We start from the raw sequence: 22384 nt of genomic DNA on the forward strand, positions 1-22384 counted from the left end.
ACACACACACACACACACACACAAACACACACACACTCAGGGTTTCTACTTGGTGCATACATATTTTTAACGACTATTTGTGCACAGCAGCTAAATGAACATATCTCTATAGAGCCTATCTAAAATACTTAGTTTTTAAGCCACCATTTAAACAATCCAAGATTTACGTTTTTAAAATAATCATGCTTACAAGACAAGCCATTTCAACAAAAAATTAATTTTGCAGGAGCTCAGATCTCTCTCTTACACACACACACACACACACACACACACACACTTTTTTTCTCTCTCTCTCATGTAAACTAGAGAACTAATACGCTAAATAGGCCATGCAAGGCACCTGTTTCTCATGAGAGGCTTCAATGTGCTTCAATGTCCGGACACCTTATTTTTTCTGAGTACAACCAAAGTGATTACATGCATCTGGTTGTTATGCTCTGTACCACATGACACATTGGCCTGGCATGAGAGACTTGCCCAGCTAGAGTACTTCATACAAGAAAGTACTACTTGGGGACCAAATCAAACCCTCCTTTTTGGTAACTTTGAGGGAGAAAATGACAAAAGAGAGGTAAAGAAGTGAATGATTAGATAGGAAAAAAGAAAGGTAAACAGTAAAAGCAAGGAGAGAGGTGGTATAACAGATCATTAAGTAGTGGCTCTAGAATCAAACTGCCTGGGTTAACTAGTCCTCACTGCCACTGCTTTCTAGCTGTACTGCCTCGGGCAAATTTATCAAAGTTGCTAAAACTCCATCTCCTCAATTTCATGGAGAAATTAAGGTTCCAATTGGACTGGGTTAATAGGATTAAATGAAGCGCTTAGCCCTGTGCCTGGCATCACTAAGAACAAGAGTGAAGAGAGCAGAGTGGGAAAGAGAAGCAGGTAGAATGAGAAGCAAACAGGGGCAGCCAGAGCTCGGCAAACCCTGAGTCCCTGCTGGGGGTTACAGGAAATGCCTAAGGCCCGCCAGAGACCCTTACACTCCAAAGGGTTATGACTGCCCTTCCCATTGCTGTGAGACCCAACTGAGAGGCTGGTGAGACTGCCTCCTTACCTCTTAAACTTAGTCTTCAGGATGCAAGGAATAGAGGAAGCTAACATAACTACTTAAGAGTTATGTATTATAGTAGTAAAATTAGTAAATTGCTCAGAATCAAGGAAATCTTCCTATAATGGTTAATTTTTTAAATTTAATGTATATAAAAATAAGGAAATTCTAGCTGCGCAGTAAAGTTCCATAACATTATAATAGTACTTTTTATTTTACAGGTTGTTTCAACACTTAATTTCATTTAACCTTTACAAAACACAGACATAAGTATTCTCATTGTTGCTGAAAACCCTTGATAAATATAAGGAACATACTATATCTCAGCAAACCAATCTCTATTACTTTGACTTTTGAATTGACCAAATTAATGCTATCCTTCTTTTTTCTTTTTTTTTTTTGAGATACAGCATCTTGCTCTGTCATCCAGGCTGGAGTGCAATGGCACGATCTCAGCTCGCTGCAATCTTTGCCTCCCAGGTTCAAGCAATTCTCGTGCTTCAGCCACCCGAGTAGTTGAGATAACAGGTGTGTGCCACCATGTCCAGCTAATATTTGTATTTTTAGTAGAGATGGGGTTTCACCATGTTGGCCAGGCTGGTCTCAAATTCCTGCAAGTGATCTGCTTGCCTCAGCCTCCCAAAGTGCTGGGATTACAGGCATAAGCCACCATGTGCAGCCTCATTTTTCAATTAACAATTCCATTTTTATCTATGCAAACACTTTCTGCAAATCTTTTCAAAGAGGAGTGAAGAAAGACCTAAAAATATTGATTCTAGTAGGTTCACCTTTAATTATATCTACCTCTAAAATTCCAAGTAAACTCAGTATTTATGGGTATGCTTTTAAAATTAACTTGTACTTATTTCTTTTGAGCAAGAAGGTCTACACATTTATGTACTGTCAGCTCTCCAAAGAAATCTTACCTTCTAAATTGTTCTACCACTATACATACAACAGGTCCTTGGCAAATGGAAAGAGAATCACTTACCCAAATGAATCAGAAATTTTCGATGCAATCACTTTAAGACTTGTGATACTTCTGTCAAAAAATACCCTCGGAAATTACTGAGGCTGTCAAAGCTGCCCTACTGCCTGTGTTCTTGCCTATTCGTGTGCTATTTTTTGGTGAAATAAGATTCCTACACATTGGAGTTACAAAAACTGCTTTTCAAGAAATCCTGAAAAAGTAAAGTAACTTTGCTTCTGGAACACTAAGTCCACTTTTTTTTTTTTTTTTTTGAGATGGAGTCTCATTCTGTTGCCAGGCTGGAATACAGTGGCGCAATCTCGGCTCACTGCAACCTCTGCCTCCTGGGTTCAAGTGATTCTTGTGCCTCAGCCTCCCAAGTAGCTGGGATTACAGGCACGTGCCACCACACCCAGCTAATTTTCGTATTTTTAGTAGAGATGGGGTTACACCACGTTGGCCAGGTCGGTCTCAATCTCCTGATCTCGTGATCTGCCCACCTCGGCCTCCCAAAGTGCTGGTATTACAGGTGTGAGCCACTGTGCATGGCCGCTAAGTTCTTTTAATGGTCTCAGTTTTAGAGAAGAAGTAAATATACTTTAAGAATAAAATGTTATTAATATTGAGGTCTATTACCACTTCCATAGAAATATAGTTTCAGCTTAACTTCAACTTTAAAACCTACCTGATATAGCATCTTTAGGGTTGAATTCTGGACTTTGGAAAATAAAGTTTGTCTTTAGCATGAAATTGTTCTATTTACATGTTATCTCTTAATTTTTGAATATTAAATTTTCTTACAATGGGTCATACTTGGATAAAAACTTTAAAAACCTATAGATATGTGACAATCACTTGATGAAATAACTCTCCCCACATACAAAAAATCACAGTCTGACTAGATTACGTCAAGACTTTATCAGAAAGTAATTATCCAAAAGTATATGCTAACATTTTGAAAGCACACTCTTTCTTAAGACATACCTTTACAGAGTCAGCAATTTCCTGGATACCCTTAGCGGCAGCATCTTTTATGATTGGTGTAAGTAAGCCTTTATCTGTTGCCACAGCCACTGAAATGTCAATAAACGGCAGTTGCTTTGGGCCCTCTCCATCCCAGCTGACATTAACATCTGGCATTTGCTAGAAATAGGAAAAAAAAAAAATCTTACCAGAAAAGTGGCTTTAGAACAAAGCAGTTACAGAAAAATAAAATTATTGTGCATTTTCCAAAGTGAACATAGCTAGATAAGAGGAAATAAGTAAAAATTTGGTTTGAAAAAATGGTTTGGAGTTCTGTCAATTATCTTTTATGTCTGCCAAGAATAATTAAACATACTACCTTTTTGAAGGAAGTTTGAAGAAATTATGATGAGGTACATGCTTTGATCTCTTTATATCCTAGTGGGGAAAAAAGGGCTTTCTTTCCTGATTGCTAGAAGTTATTTAATGTCTGTTGTACTTCCTACCTCATATGATAACGAACATGATCTTGAGGTGAGGAGGAGAGTGGAAAAGGGTAACGATATTAGATCATATTATTCCTTTCTAGCTCAGCTCTGGGATATATATCAGCAGGCCCTCAAGAAATTACTTCCCTATTTAAAAGAGATTTCATCAAATGACAAAATGCCTGGAAACCCTGTCTATTAATAATGTTGCCCTGTATTACAGGTGAAAATGATGCTGAAAAACAGAAACTGGAAAGAATTTCTGTTCTCAAAAATTCTTTGCTTTTTAAAGAAAAAGATCCAGGCCTCCTGGCGTGTCATTTAAGCATGGCAATACACAATTTGATTCCACTCTATCTATCCCATTTTACTTGTGACCACTCCCCTGAGATGGATTTTCCACTGTCATGCTATGCTCATTTCCATTTCAAGGCTACCTTCACATTGCTTTTCAATTGCTCTTCCATTTTTCCATCTTTCAAGGCTTAGTTCCTTCACTCATTCAGCAATATCACTATGTTAAAAGAATAAAGTCCCAACCCCTCAGAAGATTTGAAATTCTTCATAGACAACGCTAAAGTAAAAGAGAAACTAAACAAAACCCTCATGAATGAAGAATATCTGGCAAATAAATTTAATTACAAAACGTAAAGAAGACTTATGGGACATGGTCAAAATTGTATTAAAAATCTATTATCTTAGGGCAACCCGCTCGGGTCCCCTTCCATGCTGTGGAAGCTTTGTTCTTTCCCTCTTCACAATAAATCTTGCTGCTGCTCAAAAACAAAACAAAACAAAACAACTATTATCTTAAACCTTATTAAAAAAATTAAAATGAATTACACATTCAAGTTTTCTAACCAAAATGAATCTAAGGAAATGAAGGAAAAAATACATAACAAAACAATATAAACTAAGAATATAAATATGCAATAGAAGTGAGAGTTCAGAATAACCCCAGGCATTGAGGATGTTAAAATAATTATAAGAAACAAATTTAAATTACTCTAGGCTAATAAGTCTGGGAATCTAAATTAAATGAGTGATTTTTGGGGAAAATATTAGCTTTTAAAATTGATTTTTTAAAAAAGCTGAAAATTAAAACAGATCAGTAATTATGGCAGGGAAAAAAAAAGGGAAAGCTGCCAAGATCCCCTCCTCAAAATAGAAGCAGGTTCAGATATTTTTACTGGTGAATTCTATGAAACTAGAAAATATAAAAAATTTTATAATATTGAAATGAATACAGAGGAAAGAAAAGAAGAAATAATCCAAATTCATTGAATGAAGCCAATGATTAGGGGAAAAAGGTCTGATAATGTTCGCACAAAATTTAAATTACCACTACTTAGGACTCTAGATACAAAAATTATCCAATGAAATATTAACAAATAGCTTACGCCTATTAGAGATTTATTTAAGGAGTGCAAAAATGATTCACAGTTAATGATATTAATCACAAGAGTCAATTAATAATTAAATCATTAATATAATTCAAACTATTTCATCAAAAGAGAAAAGTTATATGAATCATTAGATAATGCTGAAAAGGCATGCTTTTTAAGTTCTGTATTAACGTATTTTTCAGAATCCAGAGTGCTAACCATTACACCATGGAACCCTCCTTAACGTATTTTTCAAGAAATAAAAACAAGTTAGTTATAAATGTACTTTAAATACAGTCTGTTAACAAGCAGTGATCCCAGAAAACAGCCTCATTACAGAAAGGAGGCATGATGAAAAACAGTGCCAGGCAGGAAGGCAGGAAGCCAGAGTTATAGATTTACATCTAAAGGCAGCTAGGTTTACATCACCTCCACTGAACTGCAGGCTCATATGTTCACCTGCCTTCCTTCCACCTCCACTGGAATATCTGTTAGGCTCCTCAAATTTAACATGTCTAAAACCAAACTCTAGATTCCTCACCCCAAAGCTATATCCCTCCCAGTTTTCCCAATGTTAGTACATGGAAAACTCATTCCTCCCATCGCTTGGGCCAAAATGCTTGTTCCTTTTTCTCACACCCCATATCCAATCCATCAGCAAATCCTGTTGGCTCTACTTCTGAAACATAACCCAAATCTCCACTTCACCCTAGCTCCATTTGCTACTACATTTGTCCAAGCCACACTCATCTTCTAAAGCCTCCCAGGGGAGCTCATCGTCTCCTCCCTTGCCTCTCCACAGGCCGTATTCTACACAGCACCCAGGGCAGCCTCTCCTTTTCCTTTCTCAAGTGTAAGTCGACCACATTAGTTACTTGTTCAAAACTCTCCAAAGGCTTCCTTCTCACCCATAATAAAATCCCTAGTCCTCACCATGTCCAACAAGGCCTCATGTACTTGGGGGGTTCCCCTTCATGCTCTCTCACTGTTATTTAAATCTTATCTCCCGCCCTCTCCACTCCAGGCACACTCCACTCTCAGCACCATATCTTGGGTTAATGCAATCCTCTATTCACAGCCTTGGTGTTTGCTGGTCCCTCTGTGTGGAACGTACTTTCACCACATACCTGTGTGGCTCACTCCCTCTGTTTTCTCAGGCCGTATCTAAATTATCGCCTTGTCAGGGGGGCTTCCCTCGCTTCCCTTTTGAAAGAGCACGCCTCGTTACTTTGTCCCCTTATCCTTTCTTTTTCTCCTCAGTACTTTCATCATCTGACATATAATAGTGTTTGTCTCCTCCAACTAGAATATAAGCCCCAGCGAGAGCAGAAATCATGTAAGCTTTGGTTTACTGTTATATCTCTAATGCCTAGAATAAATGGTTTTTATTCTGCTCTACTTCGTTGTGAGCCCTCTTCATTTACAGTTTCTTCATTAGAAAAATGAGAGAGATCAAATGATAGGATATTTTAGCAAGACAATTATAAAATTTTTGTGATTTAAAAATAAGAGTTCTATTTGTCATTGTAAAAATTCCATGACATGAAACTACTTTAGAAGACAAAATCATTTGAAGTCTGCTACTTACTTTAAGGGTAACAGCTGCTGCCTTGATGATAAAATCATTTACTGATACTTTAATGTCATCTGAAAGAAAAATAAGCTTAGTAAAATTAGCATTCCTAATACAACTTTAACATTGACCATTACAACTTCAAACTTGTAAATTATGGAATGTACTGACAAACAATGATAAAAAAATTACAGGCTTTTGTTTGCTTAGTCAATAAGGTTCCCATGATTAGAAAAACTTACGTGAGGTCCTGGATAAATAATATTAACCATGAATGTAAGTTTATTTCTGGGCTTTGGTTATCAATTTTTTAAACTGTTTAGATATCATATACAAGAACTGAAGGACATATTACAAGCATAATCAGAAAAAAAAGAACTAACTCCTATGTCTCGAAAAAGACAAATGGTCTCTCTGCGGTGTGTGCAGTCAGGAAGTTTACAAGATGATTCATTTTCTTCCTCGTTCTTTTCAAATGCACTTATTCTCTGTATGCTTTATAATATATTGATTATACTAGAACAGTGACACATGTAGGTACTTTATATAAACAGTTACATATACATATATGAGAGAGTGTTCAAAAATTTCTTTTTACTAATGGGGTGTAGGTGAAAACAAATTTAACAAAAAAAACACAAACAAACAAAAAACCAAATTTAACTGCTTTTTAACTTAACAAAACAGGATATAACAAAAGCCAAAGATGAAGCAATGCTGGCATAGGTCCTAGTGTGATGAATAAAATGAGGTTCTCTGTCCATACTTTTATGGTGAATGCATTTGAATCAATTTCTTTGCAGTATACGTAATGATTTTAAGATAAAGCTAGGGTCCTCCCACTTCCTACAGAGCTGATCATAACTAAAGTATTTGTTTATGTCTTTGCATTTGCCACTGGGTATAACAATGTTGGAAAATGTAAACAACACTTGATTCTTTCCTGCAAGAGCTTATAGAAAAAGACTTCAAGATCAAAATCTAGTCAATGGTATGTGGCAAAAAACCTATCCTAATTACTAAAGTATCATGGAATTTTACATGAATAACAACTCATTCCAAAGGCATCCTAGAGACTTCAGAAAGGGATTAGATGAATTACCATAAACCTAAATACTGTCAAACTGTCACAGTAACTGTCAGGTGCAAAGTATCAAAGCTCCTCCAATTCAGAATTCCAGAAATATGTAAACATTTTTGCTTAAATTCCCTTTAGGAATAGAGATATAAATGGACTTACAGTGCTTAGAGGCTTTTAATGATAACCACATAGAAAAGATTTGGTCTGTACAAATTCAAATGTAACAGCTCACGAACTTACTCTGCTTACCTTTCATGGCTCTCTCAGCCTTCTCACTTTATCTACTTACCAACAGGTATTCACAGTGAAGACTTCTAAAACCATCTGCCAGCTAATGACCCCCAAACCTACCACCTAAGTCCACAGTCCTCATTTAAAATTCTGTATTCAGCATACTCCCACATTTAGGAACATTCTTGAGTTAAACGAAACATATTCTTTTACTGGCCCCTACCTATGTCACTATACTCTCCTGGTTTTCTTCCACTTTCTGCCCACTCACTCATTTTTATTCCTTTCCTCTCAATGTTGGCATCTCCCCAGCCTGGAAGTTCCAGTTCCATTTCCAAGGTTTTGATACCATTTATATAATGATGACTCTTCCAAATTCTACCTCTAATTCTGAGATACTGAAGCTTCAGACTTGTATATCCAACTTCTCACAAAAAATTTCTACTTGCATCTCTAACATGCATCTCAAATCTAACATGTGTAAAGTAGGTTTCTCTTTGAATTCTTTATTTTTAACTCTTTATAATGGGGATTTTCCAAACATATTGAAAGGAGATGTTGTTACATTTACTGAGTAGAAAATAGTTTGTAAGGTAATATCAAACATTCTCATTTACACATTTCTGTCGAGACAGAAAAGCGAAGTGTGAAGCATGCATATAGAATGTTATATATTGTAACTTTATATGAGAAAGAGGAGTGAACACAATGTGGGGTGTAAAGATTTTTAAGAAAATTCCTAATTACAAGGGTGTACCAAAACCAGACCATGCAAAGATAACAAATTAATCCACATCTCCTCTGAAATACTGCTGTTTTCTGCCTTATTAGAGTAAGGAAACAGGAAAGTGATTTCCGCATTAACCTCTATATCATGACTAAGCAAGCATGATCTGAGAACTACAGGAGTGTTTCCAGGGTTCATTTTTTAGAGATTTATCACTTTCTCTAATATAGCTTTCCATTTAGTTCCTTGAACTTTTAAAAGCTCTCAAGTTGTCTTTATATGAAATCCTGAAGATCTGTATATAAACTGAAAAACGTCCTGCTTTCACCTTGGATGTAGAAAGTTACAAAAGAAAGCTGCTCCCATCCTGACAGGGTGAAAGAAAAAGCAGGATAAATTACAAAATCATAACTTTTCTTAAGCCCATTAGGGAGGTGAGGTTACAAAGCAAACAGGTGAACTGAATGCCAAAGAGTGATAATCCACTCAGAGGAGAGACAAACACAGGAAGTAAATACCCACTGTCAGAGTACAGGAGTGAAGAGGGCAGAGTATGGTACAACATGCACAAACAGATGCGGACTAGCAGCAGAGAAATGGAAACTAAAAAAACATTCAATTGGAAATCCAGAGGGGAAAATCCATGCTAACCAAGATAAAAAATATATATATTTTGCTAAGCTTTGCAGACACAACTAGGAAAATAAATCAGTGAACTTGAAGCTAGGTAAACAAAAATTATCCAATATGAAACACAAAGAGAAAAAAGAATGAACAAAAGGAATAGAGCATTTAAGAGCTTTGGACAACTCAAAAAGTCTAACATTTAAAATTGGAGCCCCAAAGAGAAACCACATGAAACAGAAGATATCATTAAAAATAACTGGAAAATTTTCACAATTAAAAGAAGACAACAAACCATACATCTAAGAAGCTGAGAGAAACCCAAACAGAATAAATACAATAGGAAAAAAAAAAAAAATCTAGGCATACAATAGCCAAATTGGTAATGGAGAAAATCTTGAAAGCAACCAGATAGGGGGAAAACATCATATACAAGGGAACAAATATTAAGAATGGCAGCAGGCATTCTAAGACAGAAAATAATGAAATAGTATCTTTATTTAAAGAACTGAAACAAAAACCCTACTAACTCAAAAATCTATATCCAGCAAAAATACCTCTTAAAAATGATGAAGATACATCCATTAGGGTGACTACTATCAAAAAAACAGAAAATAACAAGTATTGGCAAAAATGTGGAGAAATGTCAACCTTTGTGCACTTCATTTTTGTTTCTGGAGACAGGTCTTGCTCTGTCAGCCAGGCTAGAGTGAAGTGGTGCAATTATAGCTCACTGTAACTTCCAGCTCCTGGGCTCAAGCAATCCTCCCACCTCAGCCTCCCAAGTAGCTGGGACTACAGGCATATGCCATCTGCCTGACTAGTTTTTCAATTTTTTTGTACAGATAGGGTCTTGTTCTGTTTCCCAGGTGGGTCTTGAACCCCTGCCCTCAAGTGATCCTCCCACCTCAGCCTCTCAAAGTGCTAGGATTACAGGGATGAGCCATCATGCCTGACCCATTGGTGCGCCATTAGTGGGAATGCAAAATGGCACAATCACTAAGGAAAACAGTATGGTAGCTCTTTAAAAAATTAAAAATAGAATTATCATATGATCCAGTAATTCCACTTCTGGGGATATACCTAAAATATTTGAAAACAGAGACAAAAAGAGATATTTGTACAGCCATGTTTGCAGCAGTATTATTCACAATAGCCAAAAAGTAAAAACAACCTAATGTATTTATCCATTAACACATGAATTAACAAAGTAGGGTATATACATAAAATGGAATATTGTTCAGCCTTAAAAAGGAAATTTTGATACATTTTGCAACATGCACGAACCCTGAAGACATAATGTCAAGTGGAATAAGCCAGCCATAAAAGGACAAGTACCATATGATCCCACTAATATGATGTACTTAGAATCATCAAATTTATAGGAACAGAAAGAAGAATGGTGGTTTGTCAGGAGTGGTGGGAAAGAGGAATGAAGAGTATACAGAGTTTCCATTTTGCAGGATGAAAAATGTTCTGTAGATGAATGGTGGTAATGGTTGCAAACAATGTAAATGTACTTAATGTCAATGAACTAACTGTACACCGAAAATGGAAGACTCATGTTATATATCCAACTACAATTTAAAAAATTGTTTTAAAAAGGAAAAATGTGAAAGACAAAATAGACTTTTTCAGATAAAAACAGAAAATTTATTGTCAGTCAATCTGTACTATAAAAAGCATTAAAGGAAGTTCTTCGGGTAGAAGAAGTATAATAGCAGACAGCACTTTAATTCTATACAAAGAAATGAAAAAAGGTACAGATAAATATAAAAGACACTTTTCCCCTCATTTTAAAACTCCAAAATAGTTGATTTGCTAAAGCAAAAAAAACATTAAACATGTATTCTGGGGCTTATATCATATAGAAGTAAAACATGACAACAGCAGTACAAAATATGAGAGGGAGGAAATGCAAGTATATAGTTATGAGGTTCTTATATTAAACATGGAGTGGGGTGTAATCAGGCTGTGATAAATTAAAGAATTATATTGTAAACCCTAAGAAAACCACTGCAAAGACAGATAAGAAGAGAAAAAAGGAGATAAAATGAAGAAATACAATGGAATGATAACAAAGTAAGTAACTAAAAAGATAAGGAAAGAATAAAAGAGGTGGGACAAAGAGAACACAAAGAAAGAACAAAATGATAGATTTAAATCCAACTATCCCATTAAATGTGAGTGGTCTAAACATCTTAAGAGACTAAAGAATTGGATAAAATAGCAAGAACCAACTACATGCTGCCTTCAAGAAACCTATTTAAATAAACATATTTACATTTAAAAAGTAAAAAGATGCAAAAAGATATACTATAGAAACACAAGTCAAAGAAATCTGTAGTGGCTACAGATGTGATAAAGAAGGCTTGAGGATAAGGAATATTACAAGGAATAGATAAGGACATACCATGACTGGTCTGTTCAAGAAAACATAAAATTTCTAACTGTGTATGTGGCTAATAATAGATCTTCAGGATACATGAAGCAAAAACTGACAGAGCTGAAAGGAGAAACTACAAATAAACAATTATAATGAGAAATATCAACACTCCTCTCAAAAGACATAAACAACACTATTAACCAGCTTGGCCTGACATTTACAGAACATTCCCTTGTAAAAATAAAAAAATTCTTTTCAAGAACACATACCAAGATAGACCATACTATAAATACAAAATAAATATCAACAAACGTAAGAAAGTTGAAATCAAATAAAGTGTGTTCTCTAAACACAATGGAGTTAAGCTAGAAATCATAAAAGAAAGAGAAATGAATAGTTCTCAAATAATTTGAAATTAAGTGCACAATTATAAATAACTCATTGATCAAAGAAATCACAAAAGAAATAAATGAGAAAACATTTTTAATTGAATAAAAGGAAAAATAATGCCAGGCGTGGTGTCTCATGCCTGTAATTTCAGCACTAAGGGAGGCCAAGGTAGGTGGATCACTTGACGCCAGGAGTTTGAGACCAGCTTGGCCAACATGCTGAAACCCTGTCTCTAGTAAAAATACAAAAAATTAGCCAGGCATGGTGGTTTGTGCCTGTAATCCTAGCTACTCAAGGCACTGAGGTGAGAGAATCACCACAGGAGGCGGTGGTTGAAGTGAAGCGAGATCGCACCACTGCACTCCAGCCTGGGTGACAGGCAATAACCTGTCTCAAAAGAAAAAAAGAAAAAAAAAATCAACATCTGTGGGATACAGCTAAAGCAGTGCTTAAAGATAATTCAAGAGTATTATATGCTTATATTAAAAAATAAAGGTCTCAAATAAATGATCCAAGTTTTCACCTTAAAAAACTAGAAATAAAATAGCAAAGTAAACTGAAAGCAAAGAGAAAAAAAAAAAATAAAGAAATCAACGAGATCAATATCACAGAAATACTAGATAAGTTAATAAAACCAAATGCTGGTTCTTTGAAGAGATCGAGATCAATAGAACTGATAACCCTTTAGCCAGAGTGATCTAGAGAGTAAAACACACAAATTACTAATATCAAAAACAGAAACATTACTCCAGATAAAATGACAGTATAATAAGGTAATGTGGTGAATAACTTTATGCCAATAAACCTGGTGACTTAGATGACACAAATTTCTTGAGACACAAACTACCAGAATTCATTCAAGAAAACAAAAGCTGCATCCATTTTTAAAATAAAATTCATAGTTAAAAACCTTTCCAAAAAGAAACTCACTAGTGAATGCTACTAAACAATTAAAAACGAAATAATACCAATTGTACCCAAACTCTTCCAGAAAATAAAGGAGCAGGAAATGTTTTCCAACCCATTCCACTAGATAACAAATCCGAAAAAATGTCTCCAGAAAAGAAAACTACAGGTCGGCATTTCTCATGGGCATAGGTGTAAAGATTCTAAACAAAATTTTAGAATACAGAATCAAACAATATATGAGAAGGTTAATGATTAAGTGGGCTTTATTTGAGGAATACAAAGTTGATTCAACACTTGAAAATCAACCAATGTAATTCACTTTATTAACAGACAGGAAAAGGAAAAGTTATCTGAAAAGATGCACAAAAAGTATTTGACAAAATTCAACATCTACTCATGTTTAAAACTCTCTGCAAGCTAGGAACGGACATTCTTTCAACCTGAAAATAATGTTCTACAAAAAACCTACACCTAACATAAAAGACTGAATGTTTTTCCCCCAAGATCAAGAACAAGGCAAAAATATCTGCTTTTACCATCTATATTCATTATACCAGAGGTTCTAGTCAGTGCAATAAGACAAGAAAATAATACGAAGGCCATATAGGTCAAAAATGAAGAAATAAAACTATCAGTTCATGCTAAAAAATCTGTATGTCTCTCAGCAAACTTATAAATGATTTTTGGAAGAAATATTACAAATTTAATAATCTGTAAATGCACTCTGAACAAGAAATATAAAATCAAAATTTGCATACAGAAGAATATCTAAGATATTTATAATCTAAAACATCCTTAAAAGTTTTGGATTTTAAACTTAATGAAATGTTAAGGACTGCTTTGTTTAAAATACCATACCAAAGAACATTCAAAACAAAAAATAACCATTTGGTCTACACAAATCATTCATGTGTTCTTACCAAAAAATTGACCTATGTAAATGCTAAAGCACACCAAAACATTAAGACCACTTTTGCTTTTAAAATAACCAACCAAATTACAGTACTTTAGATTTCAATATCCCTTATCCAAAATACTTGGAACCAGAAGTGTTTCAGATTTCAAAATTTTTCAGATTTTGTAATACTACATTTACTGTTTGGGCATCTTTAGTCCAAAAATCTCCAAATCTGAAAAGCTACAATGAGGACTTCCTTTGAGCTTCATGTTGGCACTCAAAAAGTTTCACATGTTGGAGCACTTTGAAGTTTTGGTTTTGTGATGCTCAACCTGTTTTTTTTAAAGCTCAGTATGTAACAGAGAATTGAACACAATAACTGCCTGCTAAATGAATGTTAACTAAATGTACATTATTCAAATATGACAAAGGGGAAATAAAAGCAAAGTAGAACAGAAACCTTTATTCTGCATAAAGGCATCTGTGGTTTATTTAATACTGTGGAACCAATTCACTTTTTCAAGGAAAACATTACTAATTTTTTTTTCTCTAGCACAAATATACCCAGAGTAGAGTGCAAGTACATTACGAAATTGAAATTAAAAGCTACGTTGTGTAATTTTATAAAGGATTTCATGACAGTTAAGTTAGCATGTGTTTTGTATTAAGTGAATTCAATTTTACTAACCTTTGACGAGATCTTGCCTAACTTTTAAAACAGCTCCAAGGTCACAGTCAGCAGTAGCATATGCATGAGGTACAGTACTTTTAGATTCAGTTAATCTCTTGGCAATAACTCTTCGAATATTGCTGGCAGGGATTTCAGTGAATGTGCCCTACAAAAAGATAGAAACCTGTCCATTAAACCACAAGTGGAATAGAAAAATAAAACAAAAAACAAGCAACTTTATAAATGAAATTCATTCTTGATGACCTAACTTATTAATTAAAGATTAATACAAGAATTCTTAGTATAAGGGAAGAATATGAAAAAATCTGGGATATTTTGGTTTTATAGTATGTAACTACAGAAAAAAGTAATAAAGTTCATGTTTCAATTGTGAATGGGATATCTTATGTTACTATGTTTAAGATGATAAAAAAGAAACCTACCAAATAATTTCTCCATAGGTGTGTTTGTGTGTGTATACATACATACACACACACCATACACACACAAGGAGCAATATAGGTATGTGTACATACATACACAGAGAGAGAGGGAGGAGTGAGAAGAGACACACAGACATAAGCCATCTGTAAGCAGCTTTTGTTACAAATATCACTTAATAAAACTGAAATGGGCTGGACACGGTGGCTCATGCCTGTAATCTCAGGATTACTTTGGGAGGCTGAGGTGGGCAGATCACGAGGTCAAGAGTTCAAGACCAGCTTGGCCAACATGGTGAAACTCCATCTCTACTAAGAAAACAAAAATTAGCTAGGTGTGGTGGTGCATGCCTGTAATACTAGCTACTCAGGAAGCTGAGGCAGGAGAATCACTTGAACTGGGGAGGCAGAGGTTGCACTGAACCAAGATTGCGCCACTGCACTCCAGCCTGGGCGACAGAGCAAGACTGTCTTGGGGAAAACAAACAAACAAACAAACAAACAAACAAACAAACAAAAAAACCCTGAAATAAAACAGCCAATAAATCAACAAACTATTAATATATAGTTGCCCTTTGACTTTTGATGGGGTGACACTCTGATGAACCCATTGTAAGTTGAAAATATCATAAGTCAAAGTGCATTTAATACACATAACCTACTGAACATCACAGCTTAGCCTTAGCCTAGCCTACCATAAATGTGCTCAGAACACTTACATTAGCCTACAGTTGGGCAAAATTATCTGGCTACACACTACATTGCAAAGTAGCGGTCGTTTGCGCTGATGATCACACGGCTAACTGGGAGCTGTGGCGGGCCACTGCTGCCCAGCATTGCAAGGAAATACTGCACTGCTTTCTACTGAATGTGTGTCACTTTTACACCATCATAAAGTCAAAAAATTGTTAGTCGAACCATCTTTTCAAGCACACATGGAACATCCACCAAGACAGGCCATATTATAAACATAAAATAAATCTCAATAAATTTGAGAAGATTGTTCTAAAAATGAAGTGTGTCTCAAAGTGCATTCTCTAAACACAGTGGAGTTAAACTAGAAATCATGAAAGGTAACTGAAGCGTCTTCAAATATTTTGAAATTAAATTCATACTTATAAACAACTCATGGATCAAAGAAATCACAAGGGACATTAGAAGCTCAGAGACCTTCTATACAGGCAATTCAATTATTTCTATTTGGATTTGTAATTTTTAAAAATAACATGAGGATCTTATTTCTTAGAGATTCATAACAGAAAGTATGAACGAGATAATAAAATATCCCTGTAACTTCTCTGCAGTTTTTTCATTCTGTTCCTTGGACCGCTCAAAAAAGCATGATAGGCTTTAAATTATATCTAATTCCTTTCTCGTCCTTCACTCTATTTTGGAATTTCATTACAATCACTTCAAGATAATACAAAGCAAATGAAAGTGCGGCTGATTTTATTTTTACAAATATCATTAAGAAATTAAACACTTTATGTTAGCAAAGTACTTGGTCAAGTAGAATAAATGCTCTCTACACACTACAAGAATTCGAAAGTAAGGTTTACCTTCCTAACTTGAATAACTTTTTTTTTTTTTCTTTTTTGAGATAGGGTCTTCCTTTATTACCCAGGCTGGAGTGCGGTGGCACGAACACAGCTCACTACAGCCTCAACCTCCCAGTCTCAAGTGATTCCCCAACCTCTGCTGCCTGAGTAGTTGGGACTACAGGCACACACTACCACATCCAGCGGATTTTTAAATATTTTTGTAAAGATGAGGTCTCACTATGTTGCCCAGGCTGGTCTTTGAATGCCTGGGTGCAGGCAATCCTCCCACCTCAGACTCTCAAAGTGCTAGGATTACAGGTGTAAGGTAACATACCCAGCCTTGAATAATCCACTTTTTAAAGATATATGATCGAACTATACATATTTTATAGTCAATATATGTTATATAGTCGAAGAGTGGACTATACACTCAATATACATAGTGTCTTGTCCAACTGCATGTCCTTAAAGACTAGGTTATTCAAGTATGCAGTATATTAATCATTAATGGATATTTGAAAATCTGTTTCCCATGAAAGTTGTACTGTTTTCAACTCTTTTAAAGTATCATATAGTATATAGTTCTCCACTAGGAGTACAGATTTATCTATTTATTTTTTTAAGTGCCCATTCAATTTTAAATAAACTTGGTTATCCTACACTTCTTCTGATAGGAAGTAAATAACCTGAATAGGAGAGGCACAGAGAGACAAAATGGAGGAATTTGAAAACAAAAAGGGGCTGTTATGCTGCATGCACCTGAGAAGGAAAGAATGATGACCTATATAGTTCTTTATAGGGAGATTATCAATTCCCTAGTTAAAAAGTAGAACACATCCACAAAAGGGAGCTAGTGTCAGCCACTAATTATTAGTATCACACTTAAGAAAAGACATGAAACATGAGATTGTAGGGAATATATGTTACTGAAGTTGTGGAACCTATGGTAACTTTAAATTGAATTATAGTTCTAACATTTATTTGGAAGTTAACGTACAAACAAATTTTGGTTTCTGATAGGAAATCTGTAAAACAAAGCATTTGGACTGTTTTTTATTTATCACTGAGTTACTATTGAAACAGACTAGTAAAACTAATCTGTTTTAAATCTATTCTTAAAACACACAGTAATTGTTCTTATTTTCTCTCTCACTTAAATCTGAAAAATAAAAATCCAGGCCAGGTATGGTGGCTCATGCCTGTAATCCTAGCACTTTGGGAGGCCAAGGCGGGTGGATCACCTGAAGTCAGGAGTTTGAGATCAGCCTGGCCAATATGGTGAAACCCAATCTCTACTAAAAATACAAAAATTAGGTGGGCGTCTGGTGTGCGCCTATAATCCCAGCTACTCAGGAAGCTGAGGCAGGAGAATTACTTGAACCTGGGAGGCAGAGGCTGCAGTGAGCCGAGATCACGCCACTACACTCCAGCCTGGGTGACAGTGCAAGACTCGGTCTCAAAAAAAAAAAAAAAAGAAATAAAAATGCACTTAGAGAACATTACCACTGCACTGGGTTGTCCAGGAGTTGATACTGGTGGGATCATAGGCCGGGGATAAGATGGCCCAGCTGTGGTTTGTAGGGGCGAAGGTGCTGTGGGAGTGGCTGCAGGGGCTGGAGTTGGTCTAGACTCGGTAATCTTGCCCGTCTGTTTCAACTGGACAAGTCTGAGAGCATCCCTGGAAATAAGAGCAAAGGAGATAACCATAACTAGCAATAAGGAATATAACAGAACTTTCAGAAAACGTAGATGAGACATGGAGAAAAGATACACAAATATACAGATGTCAAGGTTATAATTAAAAACCAATTATTTGAGCTAGAAAACTAAATCCTGTCTCTTACCTGGTCTGCTGACGATTATTTGTCATGTTTTAATATTTGCATATTTTCAAAAACCAAACAATAACTAAAATTTTATTAAAATTGGGCATAAGTATTGATTTTTAAAAAGGAAATTAGTCTTTTTTCTGTACAGTGGATGTTATTTGGTAGATCAACAATTAATTAAACCATATTCTCATCCTTCATACTCATGAAATAATATTCACATGGCATTCCAAAAGTGTCAAGTTTATTGTAAATATGGCTTTCACCAGGATACTTCCTACCTCATTGTTCACTTATTGTTTATTCATTGTTTATTATAGTGCAAATCAGCTTATTTATGAACAGGAAATCAAATCATTTTAAATTTTGCTCAATATGCCATCAGTACAACCTAATATAACAAATCTAACCCATGATATATTTTAGAATGAAAAATAACTAGTTACAGACTTGCCTTTGTATTACTCTGTAAAACAAAGGTATTTTTGTCTTGTAAGAAGATATAATTAGATTACTAAATATGCTAAGCCCTCAACTCACTATGCTAAGTTACAGTGGTATTAGGCAATATATTTTCTTAAAATAATTTTTGGGACATTTTAATATCCAGTAAGTATTTAGGAAAGTATTTTTTCCAATTTAAGAAAAAAAAATTGTTTTATATAACCTAAAAAAAATTCAGGGTGACACAAAATCTAAAGAAAAATTATTTCTCAAGCAGTTAATATTTTGGTATTATTTTTCAAAAAAACTGATGAAAGATTAAAACCTAGAACCTGTTGAGCATATTTGAGAAGACCCTTTTACTTGTGGCAACATGGTAGGAAGAATTCTGAGATGGCCCCAATATTCCTGCCCTGGGTGTACACACCCCATATAATCCCTCTTGATGGTATCTGGCCTGTGAATATGATGGATGTCACTCCCATGATTAGGCCCTATTATGTGACAAAATTGGTGGCATTTTATAGATATATGAGGCTCCAAATCATTGCATTTGAGTTAATCAAAAGGCAAACTACCCTGGAGAGGGCAAATACATCAGGTAATCTCTTAAAAGAAATTAGGCCTTCCTGGAAGAAGAGACTTGAAGTAAAGAGATTCAACTGCTGGCCTGAGAGAAGCAAACATGCATGTTGTGAACTGCCTGTGGAGACCACACATGGCAAGGCCCTGCACATGGCCTCTGGGAGTTGTCACGGGTTCTTGGCTGAGAGCTAGAAAGAAAACAAGGGCCACAGTCCTACAGTCCCAAAGAAATACATTCTGTCAACAACCGCATGAGCTTGGAAGAGGACCCCAAGCTTCACATGAGTCCCCAGCCTTGGCCAACACTTTGATTTCAGCCTTATGAGACCATGAGTTCAGAACCTGGCCATGCTATGCCAGGACTTCTAACCTATTGAACTGTTAGAAAATAAACAGGTATTATTTTAAGCTGGTAAGTTTATTGTAACTTGTTATGCAATAATAGAACACCAACACAAGTAGGAACACTAACTGAGGTGCAAAAATCTGTATGGTTAATGCCTGATTACATCTATTTAAAAAAAAGCTGCTGACACTAAATTGACACATTTTTAGCATAACTATTACTTATTAGCATATTTAGTAATATGTAATATTTAGTTATACTAAATATTACATATTTAACATAACTATTACTTGCTACTTTATTTTTTAGAAAGCAGTTTAGTTTTGTCTCTGTAGTAATTAAGGTTCTTGGGTAGGTTAATCGTAAAGAAGCAGGAAGAAAATTCATTCTGGCCACTGGCTCACAAAAACTTTTATTGCTGATTTTATTTTTAATTTTTTTATTTTTTAAAGAGTCTCACTCAGTCACCCAGGTTGGAGTGCAGTGGCACAATCTCAGCTCACTGCAACCACCACCTCCCGGGTTCAAGAGATTCTCATGCCTCAGCCTCCGTAGTAGCTGGGAATACAGGTGTGCACCACCACGCCTGGCTAAGCTTTATAGTTTTAGTAGAGATGGGGTTTTATCATGTTGGCCAGACTGGTCTCAAACTCCTGGACTCAAGTGATTCGCTACCCTTGGCCTCCCAAAACGCTGGGATTACAGGTGTGAGCCACTGCACCTGGCCTTTTTATTACCGATTTTATACTTTACATACCTATGAAGTATAAATCTTAATTATTCTTTAGTAACAGCCAACGATTTAGTTTTCTGTAAGGCAGAAAATGGTTTTAATGATTTCTGCACATTAAATAATCAGACTAAACTTGGAGCGTTAGGTAGACATTAAAAGCTACAAAAATCAGGAGAAAAACAAATCTGCAGATAGGCAGAGGATGCTCTGGAAGTTAACTCAGGTAGAACCTTCTCTACTGGTTTCCGAGAGAACAATTCATTTGAGTGTGACATGAATTCATTTTGAAAAGAAATACCACTAAAACACACTAGGCACTTGCCTGTCATACTTACCTAATTTTTGATGCTGTGTGATAAATATAAATATTACTACAACTATGATTTAAGACACAGATGTACCAAAGACATTGGGGCTGCAGGCAAAGAACCTAAATGTCTTCTGTTTCTAATTGTGGCCCTGACACTGCTTTCTTAAAATAGTCACATATACAAGCGAAGTCAAGTCTACACGCTTTGGTACAACATATGTATTCCGAGCAATGCTTGTTTTAAGGCAAAATTAAAATAGTAGCCCTGATACCCAAGATTTTTTTCACAAATACAGTGGGCTGGAGGCATCTGAAACTGATTTTTCTACTCGCACTTTTAGTAGACATGGTATGGAGGACGTCCTCACCATGTCAAGAATGTGTGCTGGCTGGGCATGGTGGCTCACATCCACATTCCCAGCACTTTGAGAGGCTGAGGCGGGAGGATTACCTGAGGCCAAGAGCTTGAGACCAGTCTGGGCAACCTAGTGAGAAACTGTCTCTACAAAATTTTTTTAAAAATTTAGCCAGGCATGGTGGCACACCTGTAGTCCCAACTATTTGAGAGGCTGAGGTGATAGGACCACTACAGCCTAGGAGTTCAAGGCTGCAGTGAGCTATGAACAACATCACGGCACCCCAATCTGGGTGACAGAGTGAGAGCCTATCTCTCTCTTAAAAAAATAAAAATAAAAAATAAAAAATAAAAAAGTGTGCTAAGATATTTTGGGGAGAGCTATGCCAAGGCCTGCAATTTTTCAACCGTATCAGAAGATGACATTAGGCTAAAATTTTTCCAAAGCTCACCTTAATGATAAACTTAAAATGCAGGCATTTTTAGTAGTATAGAAAAGCAAAAATCCTCAATAATGTATGCTTTCAGGATTGATTTTTCTCATAAAATCTTTTGTACTAGTTCTTATTTTGAAGACCAGAAGTTGATGCCTTTCTTGTGGAGAGTTAAGGTATAAGGGCAGGGAAGAGAAAAGGGTAACAGGGTAGAAAAGATGGCAATAATACTAAAAGCCTAACTCTTTAATACTGCTTCCTTATGGTATTCAGGAGATAATACCATCTTGTTCTTAAGAAATGTTTCATTAATATTATAACTTTCAACTCAGGTTTAAAAAAAAAGATATTTGTGCACCATACATGTATTAAGCACACATGGAAAGAAAAGGAAGGAAGAAACCTTTATTTCTTTATTCTACTGCTCTCACACTACTGAACTGCCCTCCAAAAGGTTACCACATCACCAAATTTAAGAGTCTTTTCTTAGATCCTATCATCCTTGACTTTTCCCACATTTCCCAGGTATCCTCCAACTCAAGGATTTTAACCTCTAAATAGTTTCCCTATTTATGAACTCAATTACAACAATTGCTTTATTATCTACCAAATCTATCTCTCTAATCCCAAACTGTCTCCTGAGATACATCTTCATCTCACTGATCCTGATACCTACATGGCTTCTAAGTCCTGAAAGTAAGCTTCAAACATTACTAACTCCACCAAAACAAATGCTTCCCAAATCCTTTATTTCTATTTCTGGAGACAAAACTATCACCACCTAGACCAGATCCAAATTCATTCCTTTATTTGTTGCTACTCTGGCCTACATTCCACATTTAATCTGTGAAGGTTTCTGGACTTTATCCTTACAATGTTGTCTGTATCAGGAATCTCCCTTTTAGATCTTCTAACCACATTCAAGTATTCATTATCTCTTACCTGGATTACTTTAGGAGCCTATTAATTTATCTCCTTAACTCATCTTTTTCTGCTCCAGTTTATCTTACACAAATTTGCA

The 22384-nt window shown here is 35.6% G+C and overlaps 1 protein-coding gene across 3 annotated transcripts in view; it reads right to left on the reverse strand.

Moving 5' to 3' along the window:
* PDHX (pyruvate dehydrogenase complex, component X) overlaps nt 1-22384 on the reverse strand; it is a 74191-nt gene that overhangs the window by 8413 nt on the left and 43394 nt on the right. For 2 of the 3 annotated variants that reach the window (XM_011965530.1, XM_011965529.1), the window contains exons 6-9: nt 17831-18005; nt 14365-14512; nt 6446-6504; nt 3006-3164 (exon numbers count right to left, since the gene is read on the reverse strand). In XM_011965530.1, the coding sequence (XP_011820920.1) occupies nt 3006-3164; nt 6446-6504; nt 14365-14512; nt 17831-18005 (541 nt within the window). The remainder of the gene's footprint in view (nt 1-3005; nt 3165-6445; nt 6505-14364; nt 14513-17830; nt 18006-22384) is intronic. The other variant, XM_011965532.1, reaches the window with a different exon arrangement.

The sequence above is a fragment of the Mandrillus leucophaeus genome, unplaced genomic scaffold (assembly GCF_000951045.1).
Source record: "Mandrillus leucophaeus isolate KB7577 unplaced genomic scaffold, Mleu.le_1.0 Scaffold73, whole genome shotgun sequence".
Classification (NCBI taxonomy): Eukaryota; Metazoa; Chordata; class Mammalia; order Primates; family Cercopithecidae; genus Mandrillus; species Mandrillus leucophaeus.